A 17,171-nucleotide genomic window follows, 5' to 3' on the forward strand; every position below is an offset into this window, starting at 1 on the left:
CTGGCTTAGCAAACTAGGTTATGTGACGTAACCTGGCTTGGTAATATGAGATCATTAATATTGATTGGTCAGTATTCTGTGATTCAATTATCCCAAACAATTTAACATTTTAATTATGAATCAGTTATCAAAATTTGAACTGTCATTCATTAGAAGTTAAACTATAAGGAATGTTTCTGTTTTTCTAATTGATTATATACAATAACCTGGTTTGGGCAAATTCACACTTTTTATAAACAGTGAAGCCATTTATGAGTGTAAACTGTGGCAAACCAGTTTATTTCATATAAGCTGTTCAATAAATAGAAACATTATTTAAAAGATATTTTTAAGGATATTTTAAAAATTGTCAAAGTTTATTATTATTAAAACCTCAGTGAAAAGTAATACTATCTTTTTATCAGTAAAAAATTATTATTGGTTCAGATGGCAAGATTGAACTTTTATTGTATTATGTGACTATAACTGTCTATTTTTAGCTGAACCAGGAAAAGGTGAGGATGATGCAACTCCCACATCTCTTAGCACCACTTACATTGTCATATCGGTGGCTGGAATTTTACTCCTCGTCATCGTTGTGGTGGTTGTCCTTTCAAGGAAGAAGAAAATTGCAAGAGGAATAACCTGGTTCCCTGAGGGTTTCTTTGCTACTAGCAATGTTACCAAGACACCAGGTCCAAGGGCTTCGAAAAGACGTGTCCCTGATGGAGAAGAAAAGTATGTATTTGATTAGCACTTTAATGTAAAAGAATTAAATCAAGAAAGAGTAAGAAATTTATTTCTGTGATCATTTCCTTGATGTTGTACAAAGTCTTATAAACCATATATTCAATCTATAAAACTGAAGAAATTGCATGAATTTTGTTAATAAGCCTTTTATTGGAGGTTTTTATCTATGATCAAATATTCAAGAAAACCTGGGTTTTTTTTTTTTTTTTTAGAAAAGGAAACCAGATGCCACAATTTGATGGTCTGGTACCACAAGCCACAACACCTCCATGGAATGATGATGATGAGGAAGATCAAACAAATAAAGCTAAAAGAATTAAGATGGAGAAAGACTGTCAGTTACTGGAACAGAAATTGGATGCAGATAAGGACCATCGCCAATGGACTCAGCAACATTTAACAGCAGCCAACATACCGAATGATTCTACCTCCATGTTGGCTCTAACTCCACCAGAAAATGACCTAACTCCAGTCCCTGACATAGATGTACGAGGTCCAGATGGGTTCACACCTCTCATGCTTGCGTCTTTCCGAGGTGGTGGGTATGATACAGGAGACACCGACTCTAGTGGTTCTGGGTCAGGAGACAGTAACGAATCTGATGACAGAAGTGCAGACTATATACAGGCATTATTATCTCAGGGGGCGTCTATTAACTTGGCAACTGACAGAACACAAGAAACGGCACTTCATCTGGCAGCCAGATACTCTAGGTCGGATGCTGCTAAGATTTTACTGGATGCAGGTGCTGACCCTAATCAGCCAGATATAAATGGAAGAACTCCATTGCATGCTGCAGTTGCTGCTGATGCCATTGGTGTATTCCAGGTAAGAAATGACTAGGAGGGAAATAAATCCGCCATGATTATTTGTATATGATGTTTTATTACAGTTTTGTTTTGGGAAATGATTTTATGTAAATTAAATTTACAAAAGGAGTAAACATTATATTTAGTGTTTTTATGTGGAAGTGTTTCATTCCATGGCATTGCAAATGCTAGTAATGCCATGGAATGAAACACATCCACATAAAAATACTAAAACATGTCAAATGAATTATTTCAATTGATATCAGCTCATTTTGAATATTGTTTCACATGACATCACAGTACACTCAAAGTAGCTCACAGTCATATTTTAATAAATGTTCATTTTTTCACAATTTACAGTTTATGTGTATGTTTTTGTTAATAGATTTTATTGAGAAATCGCAGTACTAACTTGAATGCCCGTATGGAAGATGGTGCCACACCCCTTATTATTGCAGCCAGACTGGCTGTGGAGGGAATGGTGGAAGATTTAGTTAATGCTGATGCTGATATTAATGCTGCCGATGAATATGGTAAGTGGCATGTAATTTGTTTTGAAATTTGTTCAGCCAGTGATTTACAGATAAGAAAGTTCTTTGCTCTTTCTTCTTGCATAATTTTAGAACAATCTTAAAACAATTTCATATTTACAAAAAAAGAGTCAAAATTGAGCAAATTTTCACAAATATTGCAATAGTTGTTATAAAGAAAAGAGTAGCATGCCACCTGGATTCTGATTGGCTGTATTATGTGATATCATAGTGTAAGTCCTGTGATCTAAGTTAAGTCCCATGTGATTTAATCAATCCTTAGGTTTTGGTTGGTGTTAACACTCTGTCCATCATCCGATATGCAAGTTTGTGGATATAACATGAAATTGCAAGATGAGCAATAATGTTGTGTTGATATATTTTCTTGTTAATTTGATGTAAACTTACATGTATTTTGTGTATATTCCCAGGTAAAACAGCATTACATTGGGCAGCAGCAGTCAATAACTACACAGCAGCTCAGGTACTCCTTCAACATGGAGCAAACCGTGATGCACAGGATCATAAGGTATTTATATGCAGAGGTCCACTAAGTGAGAATATTCTTACAATTACTTAAAGTGGGAATATTCTAACAAATTATTTGAAATGAGATTATTCTTTCAATCCTTTTAAGGAGGTAGACCTAGGGTAAGGGACACAACTCTCACAAGTCATTGGAATGCTTATATTCAGAGTTTTACACCAATCTCATGTAATCAAAGTAACTTGGACTGATTTCATTCTGTTTCAAAGAAAAGCTTAAAAGGCATTGGTGAAATTGAATATGATACAAACATATCTCTGATTTCAAGAGTTATGTCCCTTACCCTAGGTCTACCCCCTTAAGTGAGAATACTCTTGCAGTAAAATGAGAACTTCCTTACTGTACCACTAAACAGGAATGTTTCTGCATTTCTAATTAGTGAGACTAATCTTAATCTTACTGCCATTAACACATTTGACTTGTTTTGTTTTTGTTTGTTTTTTTTTTTTTATTCAGTTCCATTAAGTGAGAATATTCTCATACATGTATGACATTATAAAATCTAATATAAAGTCGGGAAGATTTTGGGAATTATGTCATGTTTATTTGATTGTCATGGTGTTTAGACTCTAAAGAAAAATACATCCATGAAAAAAAAATAACTCACTTGTATAAATCTGTTCTTGTTAGATGATGTATCGTATTTACCGTTACTTATCTTGTGTTTAACTTGAGAATTAACATTTCATGTATACAGTGCCACTTTAAAAATTGAAAGTTAACTAAATTTGTATCCTAAATTATTCTAAATTGTACAGTTATTTAAACATGCACTCTATATTTTTTTTCAGGATGAAACTCCTTTGTTTCTGGCGGCTAGAGAAGGAGCATACCAAACAGCGAAAATTCTTTTAGAACATTACGCAAACCGTGATATCACTGATCATATGGATAGATTGCCTCGTGATATTGCCTCTGAAAAATTACATGGTGATATTCTACAGTTATTAGATGAATATTGTATCAGTAGCCCAATGTCATTACCAACTTCTCCGAATGGACTGCATTTCATGCCGACAAAACATTCAAAACAAGTGAAACAAAAGAAGTCAAAGAATTGTCATGGACTTGGTACCCCAATTACACACAATGGGGTTTTAGTAAATGGTGTTCATCAGAAAAGGACTAAAACTAAGAAAAAGTCAACTAAGTCTGCTAATGGACATTCACAGAGCAGTGAAGGCTCAGTTGAAACTGTCTCCCCTGGTAACTCAATAGAGTCCCCACTGGGGTACGAGAGAACACCACCCCCTTATGATAGTACCATGTTTGCTAGTGGGCAGAATTTCTTACAGCAACAAGCTCTTCAGCAATCTATGGAAGAACTACAGAAAAACTGTGCAATGAATCAACAGAGTCATTACAATGATAATTCCAGAGACTTACGTAGCTGTTACGAAAATCTGTGGCATCAAGGACATATGAATTCACAAATGAATCCACAACATTCGCAACCATCAACAATTCCAACACCACCCCAAAACATACAATCAAATCCTAGTCCACTTGGTAAAATTTCACCATCTAAACCACCAAAAAATTTGCCAACATCACCTACTCATATTCAGGCAATGCAACAAAGAGCGCGGCAGGAGCGTGCTAATGGAAGCCCACCCAATAGACAGACTGAAGTTTCTTGTTCATTTCAGAACAAGAACCATAGTGAGCCCATGCCATTTACAACGTTTGGGAGGGGTGTGCAAAAACTGCCCCCTACCCCTCAACAGACTATGTACTTAGAACCCTTCCCTACACCCCCCTCCACGCACAGTTTGGGCTCACCCCCACAAGTTGTGCATCCAGTGCTACCAGAACATTATCTCACTCCTTCACCAGACTCTCCTGGACAGTGGTCCAGTTCGTCGCCTCATTCTGCTCATTCTGATTGGTCGGAAGGTATTTCCAGTCCTGACCAAAACATGAGGACTACAAACCAAGGAATGTTTGTGTAGTGTTTCACATCATAACGTTGACAAAATTAATTTTCTTAGTTCAGAACTGAGGAATTTGTTCATACATTTGTTTTGCGACCATCTTTACATTGAATTGAGATTTTATTCAACACTTTGAAGCAATTTACTGCAATGAGCTGAATTTGTATCAAGTAATCATGTGTATTTCTCAAGAAGAGACTAATTTGCTGAGAAAGTTTTTGAAACATTGGACCAGGTCATTGAAAGGTTTCATTCATTTTGTTAAGTTATTTCGTATTTCGTATTTTATTTTTTGAATGTTACTGCCGTACAGATTGTTTCATCTGCCATTTGTAAAATAATTCATTTTCCTTGTGCACAAGATAGTGCTGTCATAAATTATTGTACATAATTCCATCAGATTTTTATTTTTCCAAAGATGTTTTTGCAGCTATTTGTTACTGTTTTCATTTTGTTTGTTTTAATTGTGTATTTGATACATGTTTTTCCAATACACAAAACTCACAAATGGGCAATACACTTAATTTTTATAATTCTTCTCTTATTTATTTTAAACAATATTCATAATTCTATGAAAAAATATTTTACAATTTTTGATTTGATTAGTTAAGTTGAAATTAAAATATGTTTGAATCAAGCTGCTAATATATACTATCAAAATGCTTATACATGAGTTCTCACAATCATGGCCAGTATTTTGTATGTAGGGAAAGAGCATTTAAACAGAACAGCTGTAAAAAGAGCACTATCATTGCATTGGTGAGTCAACACAAACTAGCAAATTTTTTTTTTTATAAAGAAATTGGTGCATTTATTTCACATTTTATGTAAATATTTTTTGTTTTATTGATATTGAATACTGAGATTTTTATACTGTTTGACATTTTTAAAAGTTTATGCAAGTGTCTGAACAATACTTGTACATTTGCCCACCGAACAATTTTTACTTTTACCCAAGCAAACAATTATATGTGTGGTTGGGTGGCATATTATGCCCACCGTGAGTTATTTATTTATTTGTTGACATTTTTATTTTTAAGCAGTCAAGAGTCTTTTTTTACCCATTAAGTAATACTGTACAAAAAAGAGAGCCTGTTTGGTTCTTAGGTGAGAAATAACATAAATTTTAGTGAATTGTCTTCCGTTGAGTGAGATTTATTACTCCTTTGTTGTAGAAACTATGAAATAGATACATTTGAGGCAAAATTAACTATACATTTGTTTCCTGTTTTTCATGGCAAAGTAAAATCAGATGATTTTGTTAGTTTATTTTGTATTACTGAAAATATGGAGTACAACTGTATACTCACACAGGAGGTGTCTGTAAAATTTTTTACTTTTGTTCCAGTCCAGAAATATTTTCGCTTGGTTTTTGCTGATGATAAACTAAGTCGACCCTTTATTTTCAAAGCTTGTTTTTTGTCTTGTAGCAGGAAACAAATTTATATTTTGCTTTGGCCTATTTTACTAGTTAATTAATCATCTCATGGTATGTTTTGATCTCAGATTTCATGTGGACCAAGAAAATGTTACTTATTATAGACAAGGCAAGAAAGCTGCAAGAATTTTTTTTTTCTCTTCTTTTTGAGTTTGCTTCTGTTTAGTAGATGTATTGTTTATGTTGGGAGATTGTGTTTTCATGGTAACACTTCCTATTCAATGTCATAACGATTACATTAAGTGTCTGTTTTGACCTAACAAGAAATTAATATCCTGACTTGTCCTTTTATAATGTTGATAGTTTTAGTTCGTGGTCCATAACCTTGTAAGCCTCCAGAAGATTTTGTTTTCAACACAATAAGTTTTTTTTTAATTACCTCCCCTTGACCTATTATAATTGAACGCTCTCAAAGGAAATGATTTCAATGTTTTTATAAGTATGTTAAGTATTTTACTTCAAAAGTTTAATGGTAGTTTCCAATTATAAAATAACTTCAGAAGTTAATTTTGTGATCTCATTAACAACACTCAAGAAACCAGTTCATTCCAAAAGTATTATAAACAGGCAACCAGAAGGAGTCATTGTTTTTGTTTTTGGTTATGTTGTTTAATGAAGATGTATACTCTATGATATCTTATGCAAGAGAATTAAAATATTTTATTTGAAGGAGAATAATTACAAGATATGTAAAGTTAATAATGTGTGAATAGAATTTTCCTGAAGATTTTGTTCTTTTTTTTTTCTCTCCAAAAAATGGGAAGACTAAATTTAAATGCAAATATATATGGGACTACTTTTTCTCTAGTTATATGATAAAATTGTTCATATTTTTCTTGAGGTAGTTTGATTGATATGTTTTATACATTTTTGCTTCTTTTCTTGTTTTGTAATATAGTTTGCATAGATAGGACATCTTTAACATGAGAGTTATGTTAGATGAAGCATTTTCAAATGATTTTTTGCCAGAATTTTGAAATTCAAGTCCCCGCTACTTATATTTCAAGGATATTTTTTTAAACATGTACTTAACTTTATAAATTTAGATTTAAACTAGAGGTTTTAGAAATTGTCTCCCAAAGCCAATGTAGCATTGTACAACTAAATGTTTTTAACTTATTTCAAAATCAATTATATGCCTAACTATGTGATTGAGTGCTATTGGAAACCAGTGAAATTAAACAGATATCAGTTTTCATTTTATTCACAGAAATTATTAGATATTGCTATGTTATATGTCAGTAAACTTTGAACATACTTTTTGTTTGAATTTTGTACATAAGTATTTGCTTTTTCTCTAGGGCATGTACTTTCATTTAATGTATATTAAATTATTTTGTAGAAAATACACAAAACATTGATTTATATAGAAAAGGGTCACAAGAAACCCTTTAAAATGTGAAAATAAAAAGATATATAGATACATGTGCGTTTTTTTGTAATTAATTCAATGTTCTATTGGTTGCTTGAGTTGGTACTACAATTAAAAAAGAATGGTTGATAGTTATAAAAAAAGATGTCTAGCTATGATTGTGCAGGCATTATTTACAGTGAACAACTATGATATTAATGGTCCACACCTTAAAAATGTATTTGATTTGTAATGTATATTCATAAGACATCTGAATACATGAAATCTCTGCCCACTAACAAGGAGGCTTGACACACTATAGGTGTGGATCCAGATTTTTTTTTAAAAATAGGATACTATTCTATTTATTGTTTTTTTTTTGTCAAAAATGCTGTAAGGTACAAAACTGTAGAACAAAATGGGAGTTCGAACTGCAGTAAGCCCACCTCCCCATTTTTGAATCTGCCAATGCCTTATAAATTTGGAATATTCAAATTTGATTTTTTTTGTTTCTCAGTTAAGTTTATGTGAAAATAAATGAGTTTACTTTGTTTACTCCCTCCCCCCTAAGTGATGAGTGTATATCAACATTGTTCATAGCCAGATAAAAGCAAGGAGGGAGGTTATAGGAGGTGGGGTTGAGACAAAAATTTGATAGGGTATAAATGAGTACCCATTGAACTTAAGTAACAAAAAGCATGCATGTGACCGACTATTACTTAAAAGAGATTGCCTACGAAAATGCATACAAAAAGGACCATATAAATGAATTATGGAGGGGCTATAGCACTACAAAACTTGAAAAGATAAATAACAAAATATTTATGTAGAAAGGCCCAAAAGGATAGGGCAAGATAAATAATCCTTAATTCCAAATTTTAGACAATTTGGTCTTTGTGCGAGGAAACCTCACAAAATGGTAAAGCTAATTCAAAATAATATACTAACAAAAGACTGGAACAAGATTACAGCACATACAACAATGATGTCCAGGGGACAGTCGGTCGGTCTTCCATTAACTAAATAACAATACCTAGGTAGTTTACTGAAAATTGGGAAAGAATCTGGCAATTCTCTTTTGTCTGTCACGGTTGATCGTTACCATTCAGTTGTTTTATTTCTTGGGCTAACGTTAATATTGCATTTCAATTTATTACCTTATTATAAGGTTTTATCTTGTTTATCAAATATACACACACTTTTCTCTATTTTCAAAACTTATTCAGGACAGGGCGATCTATTGCACGGTGCAATTGTCTCCTTGAGGAGTCTGTTGCACTGACCCCATAATGACCTTTATCTAACCTTTTGATTGGTTGAACTTTTTTAAGCGCTTCATTGAATTGGAATTTACACACAAAAAAACTCGTGTGTAAAAACGTAGATGTGACTCGTCTGCCAAGTCGTAAACATGGAGCGGTCAATTTCCTATTCCTGGTCGAATGGTTGTCTCTTTGACATATTCCCCATTTCCATTCTTTATTATATCTCATAAACAAATTAGGTAATAAAACAGTTATTAAATGGGTTGGATGCAATAGACCAGAACATTTATCCTTTGGTACTGAGAATGGTCAAGTGTTCTCTCAATACCTCAGGACAAATATTCTGGTCTAATGCATCCAACCCATTTAATAACTGTATAATATAACATCATTGGCAAACTTTATAAGAAGTTATGTATAATAAATTTCAACTCTATGCATGGACAACATCATTGAATGCGCTATAGAAGGAACAGCTATGTAAGAAGTGTTTCTGGCGAGTCGATATGTGGGTTCAATTTACACCGACAATGAAAGGACGTTTTGGTGAAAAATACGCGAGTACTTTAAACTGATTTAAGATTAAATGCTTTGGTTCCGACGCAAAACCGACATAATATTTACGTTAGCCCAAGAAATAGGACTACTGAAAGATAACGATCATCCATAACAGATACAGGAGGAAGATTTCGGGGGTTAGAACTACCACCTTTTTTTTGGAAAACTTTTATGAACAATTAGAGCAAAAATGAATAAATGTGATAGTAAAGACATACACACCTGTTTTATCAATTTAGTCAAATAAATACCCAATCTGCCGTATGACACTGGTATACGCCTGCCTTTGTCCCTGATGGCACCGGTATATGCCTGCTTTTGTCCCTGATGACAACGGTATACGCCTGTCTTTGTCCCTGTTTCATCTTGATACAGATTGTTCCTTTTTTCAGAAAGAATTAAGCAACGACTCATTTCAATTAATAAAACCATCATCCTATTGTTGTTAGCCCTCTATTGATTGAAAAAGCTAGAAAAGTGTAACTGTTCTTGCTCTTGTTAGAGTAATTAGTCCTGGAAATCTGATGTTATCAACGTAATGAATGACTCCAACCCATTTTTTTTTTAATTCTAAATTGGGAAACTTCGCTTCAAATGAGTTGTGATATATATATATCTAGCTGAATTACCAACTGACGAAGGATAACTTTATATATATATATTTAGATGTTACCGAAGTATAAAAATAAAGTTATCCTTCGTTAGTTGGTAATTCAGCTAAATATAATACGCCTTCGATGCTGCAGTTTACATAAGTATAAAATGTATGGTTCGTTACAGAAACTCCTGGTACGTATCGTACAGTAGAACCTGTCTGAACAAACAAACTGTGAGACTAAAGATCAGATGTCGGGTAAAACAGGTTCCTGGAATATACAAAATAAAAACAGGGTTGCGCGTTTTCCACCGTCACGCTAAAATTGTATTTTTTTCTTATCTAAACTAAATACGAATTCGCGCTTTGAATTGAAAAAGTATTCGTGTCTTGTGAATTTTTCACATCCTGTTTTCCTGTAGCAGAGGGGGTAATCAAGGGAACCAAGATTCTAGCTGAAATCAAAAGAATGTAAATTCAGGGACAAAGACCAGAAAACAGACACACACAACAAAGTACATAAAATAACCAAAATAATACATACAAAGTAACAAAAGTAAATGAGCAACTCGGACTCCACTGAAAACTGGGAGCATGGAACAGGTGAACCGGTAGGGGAAACGTCCTCTGCTTTTCTAGAAATACCCGCCCAGTTGCTCATAGAAAGTCAAGTCCAGAGTAGACGAAAGAGGAAAGGAAAATTATGAGCCATCGATTCTTTATTTTTTTTTCAAATTGTCGACTTTTATCTTGGAATTATCAACTTTAATCTTATCAACATTAAACTTTGAAATTCCAACTTCAATCTCAGAAGTTTAAAGTTTTGAAAGAGGTTTGTGGTACATTTTGCAGACCCAGCAACGTACCGTTGTTTATATGGATCCTTGTGGACTTGAGGAATCCAGTGCATAGAGGGCAGATTTGGTAAAGAGACCAAAAGAGGACAACACAGATTTATGGTTTTCCAGTAATCTCTTCTTTGAAAAGTGTAGAGCAGTATATGTCTTATTACTGCTATTATTTTCTACGTCTACCTCTGATAATGAGCATTGAATGTAATGCGTATTGCAGACAAAACAATGTTTTGAGCTTTGTCTGATGGTACGACAACATATTTGTCATGTATAGTAGACAGTATTTTTTGCTAAATGGGGGTCTTTGAAAACTGATACAGCATTGACACTCATTGGACTTACATAAAACTTTCATACGTTTCAAAATTAGACCCGACAGCCTTTACCCACTCTGACATTGAATCGATGTCTTCTTATTCTCGTTTTATCCCTTTTCATAAGCTAGCGAAGTGATACGTAGTAGTATATCAAGAAGCGTTAATAGGTCTGCGGAGGAAATAAAGATTAACAATCTTTACAACTGTGGGTGGTTTTAGAGAAAAAAAAACAAAAATACAAACAAAAAACAACAAATACATAATGCAACATCTTCTCGGGCTCCCTACCCATATTCAACCTTAATTCCACAGACACGTACACCCGAGCAAAACTTCTTATCAAACTGTCTGCAGGACCAAACAGAGCAATGATATCAGATAATATCAAATGACGATGTATTTTTTTTTTTATTTTTTTTTTGCATTAACGGAAGAAGACAATAACGCATTACTATCATGAGCAAGTTGTGACAAAAGTACAATTGATGACACCTTCTTTTGTCTGTCAAAGTCGTCATTTCACACGCTATCGGAACAGAAACGTATATACTCCGGTTAATCACGATATACTGAATCCATAAAATTTCTCCATAAACCTTTGAATTAGTGATTACACCTTTCATTAAAAACATTTTTATCAACACTAATTACCTAATTAAGGAGTCTTATATATTTTCGCGGGAGCACTGAACAGAATCTGTGTTTAAATAGTCGAGTCAGTGAAACGGTAGGAGTTAATGAGCTTTGTATGATATAGAAGTAAGTGTTTGTTTAGATATTTTTCTTTTTATGCTTGAAATATCTACATGCTGTTGCCGCCTGTAAGCAAATATTCTAAATGTTTTTGAATTAATTTGTTTTTTTTTTTAATATGTTTATGCGTATCTTTCAACGGAAACTGTTATGTATAGCAATTTCCAGTTAAATGCTGCGCAATGACTAAAGTCATTTTGAACTGTAACTTTAATTTTAGTTATTATTACGGTATCACCATCATTTTTATCATGAAAATTCCACCTGACATCATTTTCAAATGATTTAATGCAATCTTCAAATCTCGGTTTAGTCAACATAGTTCTCTTCTTCCTTATTAACTAAGTATATTCAAATGAACAAACCTCGTCCCAAAATTCCCCGCTAGTCTTCACAAAAACATTTCCATTTTGCGTCTATATTTGACATACTTTAGCTCGCAATAAGTTAAAAAAAAAGGCTTTTACTGTTTTGACTACTGGTCTAAATTGACCGATGGCAACTTTAAAATATTTGTATTTTGTTTATTACATTGCTGTTGCTGTTTTTAAATATTTAATTGCAATGTGATTTTGTCACATCGATTAACATGTGTCGTTGTATGCTACATACACCTATGCTATTTGAAATATTGACAGATTTAACTAATAGGTGTTTATATAAGAGATTTTCACATTTACATATACATAATTATTAATTTGCAAAATTTGCATATTTACAAGCAACAAAAACTAATAAACATATTCTGATACGAAAACAATGCAAAAACTTAATGACCACTTCGGCAACCATGTACAATATTTCATCTATGAGAACATGAAACAGTTACAAATTAATATTACTGTATAGCAAATAATTTTCCAATAGAAAGCAATGCAACATCAGCGTGCAACACATTTCCATATTGCACTAGTGCAAATATAGTTGACATTTATGACGTTGTCCATGAATGTTCATGTTAAAAAAGACTTCATCATATTGTCATACAATGAAAGGATTACTGTATGAATAGTGGAGAGTATTAATCCTCGTAAAATGTATATTGCACTCGTAAACTCTTGCAATATAAAATTCTACTCAGGATAATATTCCACAGTATCATACAATAACCCTATATTATAGTAAATGATGACCACAAAATATGGACTGTCCGTTGTTTGCGATATGGACGAGAAACCGGATATTACGCCTCGTCCACGGCTGGTACAATATCCATATCTCTTCCCTTGGGCAGTCCGTGTTTTGTGATATAGCCATCACAACCATTAAATATTCTGTAAATAACAGCAAAACCAATTTTATAACAACGAGAATCAGTTAGAAGTTTCCGAAACCCGTTCCGTGTTTATTTACTAAACTCATCCTAAGAAGTTACTATTTAATATTTAGCTTGGTATGTTTTAAAATTCCAACAGCTAAATGCCAAAAAATGGTAAAAAAAATTAATAGATGTCCATCAACGACATTCGCATAGACCAGCAAACCGCATGAGCGCATCGATAAGACACTCAGTATCGAGCCTGGATGTCGAGAGGTTTAATATACGTAAATCGTCGTTAACTAGAATGATATCGTACACTGTGTCTTCTCATTTACCTTTCAGACTGTAATGGAGAACAATCGATCTATTATCACTGGAGTTTTGATACTTGTTTGTATACTACTAACCAGATATAGCACGGCTCACCCAATATCAGAGTTCCCTCCCTTTGTTTTAGCAGAAAATAATCGTCTGCCAATAAGCAGTTCTACTAGCGAAGGTTAGTTTCTTGGATATTTTTATTAGCTAATTACAATTTTGCTGACAAATGAACTTTCTTTGTGGTCATCTGACATTCGACAACCTAAAAATTGAGTTTTTAAAACAGAAAATATAAACGATGCATTACTGTTACAGTATACCAGGAAATCGTGCCATAATCTTAGTTTTTGGATTTTTGTTTTTGTTTTACTATTTGTTTTGTTGTAATTTGTTCCTTTTTGTTTGTTTGTTTTTCGTTTGTTTTGTTTGTTTTTGATTTTGTTTGTTTATTTTGATTTTGCTTTTTGTTTGTTTTTGTATTTGTTTTGTTTTTTGTTGTTTTTGGTAACATTTCTCATGATTATCTTATATATGTAAGTCGTGCATCAACATACTAGTATAAATTGCTTCGAGAGCTATTCTACTCACAAATAATAATTCACGCCAGTAGACTTTTAAGCATCTATTTTAATTTTAGGGTTATTTAACTATTATTATTATTATTTTCATTTATTTTTTTTAGTCTTATTTTTTTAACTAGTCAGAATTAGATATATACAAATCAGTTATATTCCGCCGTGAACAGAAACATTTAAGGGGAAAGTCTGATAAGTAGCAGTTATCAGTTTCGTTTTTCCGACGCAGTCGGTATAGCTTCGCTTTTTATCCTTTGACCTTAAGGGCGCTCTTCTATGGAAACGCAACTCACCTGATCGCAGTTCTTTTTCCCGATTGGCCAAATACTGCTAACTTAGTGTGAAGAATCTGTATCGAAAATTTGGAATTGCGTTCGAAAAAAAACTTTATCGGAACCTTAAAAATTGCGTGCCATGTTTTGTTTTCTTGAAAGAAATGTAGAAACTTAGAAGTTAAAAAGAACAAAATTTTACTGCGTCGGCTATCTTTTTTTTGCGACGCAGTCGGTATAGTTTCACTTCTTACCCTTTTACCTAAAAGACGCTCTTCCATGGAAATCCAAGTCACCTGATCGCAATTCTATTTCCCGATTGGCCAAATACTGATAACTTAGTGGCGTTCGAAATAAAACTGTATCGAAATTGCGTGCCATGTGTTATTTTCTTGAATGAAATGTAGAAAATTATTAGTAAAAAGAAAAAAAATTAATGCGTCGGCTATCTCTTTTTAAAGATAGTATTTGTTTTACCTTATTTACTGTAAATCTATTTGTTTTACTCGATATCAATTCAGGTGGTTTGCTATGTGAAGATAGTGTAAGCGGCGTATTATCGGCACATAGGCGGATTCAAGAGGGGACCGACCCGCTTATGTTGGAAGTTTGATGATGTAGAAAAAAACTGGAAGTCACTCCTCGATCACGCCAGTCAGCGCCTCCTTCCGGATTCCCTGAATCCACCACTGTTTAATGTTTCTTATGTGTTTTTTTTTTTCAGAATATCAAATGAATAAAAGAGTGAGCCAAATGTACAGAGATATTTTGAAAGCTTTGTACCATTCTAATTCCGGGGCTGGCCTGGAAGGTGGCGCCAGACGACAGATGCAAGCGTTGCGCTTTGGAAAATAAAATAGGGACGCATGCACAATCGACAACACACGAGTTATAAGGACTCAGAATCGTTGTCCATTTGACTGAACTTTCTGATATTTAAAGTAATATATGTATATCATACGCAAATATTTTTGACCGAAAATTCAACGAAATGAATAAAAGTGCTTGGTCCGTCCACTTTGTTTTCTGGTTTAATGCCACGTATTTTTTACATGAAGCCAAGGTCCTTAGCTGATGATAAGTGTCATTTTTCAATTACTGTGCATTGCTAATAAACCTTCAGACAGCCTGGTCTTGAATTAAATCTATAGTTCGATCTACAACTTCGAATGATACACAGGCAGCAGAAATTGAAGCAAAATGACAATTCTTTCGATTCAACAAATTACTCATATTGTGTTAGAAAAGTGAAATCAATAACTATGTAACAAATTCTTTAATTGGTTTGCTTAAGGTAGGTAATCCTCGGGGCATACTTTTCTGTCATCTTGCAAAATCGTACATATATGTATATTTTCTATTAACTAATAGTGTTTGAAATTGTGTAAAATAGTAGATTTAAATTATTTCAAATGATTTTTTTACATAAAAATTAGAATTGTAAAATTCAGTAAGTCTCTATAGAGGGGATATAATTGGAGGGAAAATGATCTATTGAAATGTGTAGGGAATTTCATTTTTTTATACTGCGAAAAAAGAGTTCTGTGACATGTGAAAATATGTCAGTTTAGTGTTCTTTACAGATAAGATCAGTTCTAAACTCTCAGGGGAACTGTCAGAAGAGTAGGCACTAGGACAGTTCTAAACTCTCAGGGGAACTGTCAGAAGAGTCGGCTCTAGGACAGTTCTAAACTCTCAGGTGAACTGTCAGAAGAGTCGGCTCTAGGACAGTTCTAAACTCTCAGTTCTAGAAGTGCCTGTTCTACGAGGGGAGTCGGCTCTACTGCTAGAACTGTCAGAAGAACTGGCTCTAGAACTGTTCTAAATCGGTCATTGAACTGTTCTGATAGTTCTAGGACAGTTTTTAAGAGGTTAGAACTGATCTCATATCCATAGGAAATGTAGTAAAATATTGGATTTAATAAGGCTCAATTATCTCAAAATCAAGTTTGGTTACCAATGTTTTTTTACATTAAAATTCTAAAGTATGTTCATTCAGAGTTATTTTTGAGAAAAACTAGAAAGATTATCTACTAGAAATATTAAGTATGAACTACCTTAATACCAGTTTTAAACGACTGTAATGTCTGTATACTTCAATGCTTTCTGCTCGTGTTTTATCGGTAACTTTTAATTTTTCTCACCGCCTGATTCTCAGTTAACTTCATACCTGAAATTTGACAGTTATTTCCCGAGTTGGCATTCTTTGTAAACCCCCGAGACAAAAATATTACTAAATTATTAATACGAAAATTTCCCCGTTGAAGTAAATGACAGAGAATTCAAATGCAGTCTCATGGGATTATATTACCACAATGGCGTCATTAAGCGTGGTCTAGCTGTAGAATTGTGAATGATAAAACGTGCATGTCATTTTTGAAGACCATCTTATTTAAGGAACGTTGACAATCGATCTGAGATTTTTAAAAATATTTCATGGTATAGTGGACCTTTAGCTAGGGATGGTTTCAGTTATTTTTTCTATTGGGAGTGTAAAATTGGAATTACCAACATGAGAGCTTAAACGAGAATGCAATGCAAATGCATAGGAAAAATCCGACTTGTACAAATGCATAGGAAAAATTCGAATTAAGCGCATACATAAATAATTCGGCATATGCAAAATTCGATTTAAGCATATGCATGTAAACAGAATTTAGCATATCATATGCATAAATGCTTATTTTTGACCCCACTACCGCGCCATAATAGGGAGGAACAGAATTCCAATCTCTTCTACACACTGAATATGCTACATAATAGTTTCGGTAATCCGTATAGTTCATACATTCCTTTTCACTTTCAATATCCCTTTAGTGACATTAAACGCCATAAATAAGTACAAATGCAAGTGCGAACGTCCATTTGCCCTGATGTACCCCTGAATCTACTCCAGCAGTGCTTGAGGTTGTCTGGCGAGCTATTTTATGACTTGGTGCCATCCTAAGGATGGGGTATGGAGGAACAGAATTCCAACCTCTTATGTTATAGGAGAACCCTGAATCCACCACTGAAGCCCATTAAATTTCATTACAGATGTGATCAAATTCTTATATAAACTA

At 33.6% G+C, this 17,171-nt stretch overlaps 1 protein-coding gene and 1 long non-coding RNA gene across 4 annotated transcripts in view; both read left to right on the plus strand.

The window, feature by feature from the left end:
* Positions 1-7,410, plus strand: part of LOC148612823 (uncharacterized) — a 75,014-nt gene extending 67,604 nt beyond the window's left edge. For all 3 annotated transcript variants that reach the window (XM_088594558.1, XM_088594556.1, XM_088594559.1), the window contains 5 exons: positions 480-717; positions 942-1,557; positions 1,924-2,071; positions 2,500-2,597; positions 3,407-7,410. In XM_088594558.1, the coding sequence (XP_088450684.1) occupies positions 480-717; positions 942-1,557; positions 1,924-2,071; positions 2,500-2,597; positions 3,407-4,567 (2,261 nt within the window). In that variant the 3' untranslated portion in view covers positions 4,568-7,410. The remainder of the gene's footprint in view (positions 1-479; positions 718-941; positions 1,558-1,923; positions 2,072-2,499; positions 2,598-3,406) is intronic.
* Positions 7,411-13,123: 5,713 nt separating this feature from the next.
* Positions 13,124-15,088, plus strand: LOC148612824 (uncharacterized). Its single transcript, XR_015923946.1, has 2 exons — positions 13,124-13,440; positions 14,834-15,088. It is a non-coding gene; the product is annotated as an uncharacterized LOC148612824 (long non-coding RNA).
* Positions 15,089-17,171: the final 2,083 nt, after the last annotated feature.

This window comes from Perna viridis, chromosome 7 (genome assembly GCF_037379345.1).
Source record: "Perna viridis isolate PV_CMFRI_1.1 ecotype Kerala chromosome 7, ASM3737934v1, whole genome shotgun sequence".
In the NCBI taxonomy this organism is placed as follows: Eukaryota; Metazoa; Mollusca; class Bivalvia; order Mytilida; family Mytilidae; genus Perna; species Perna viridis.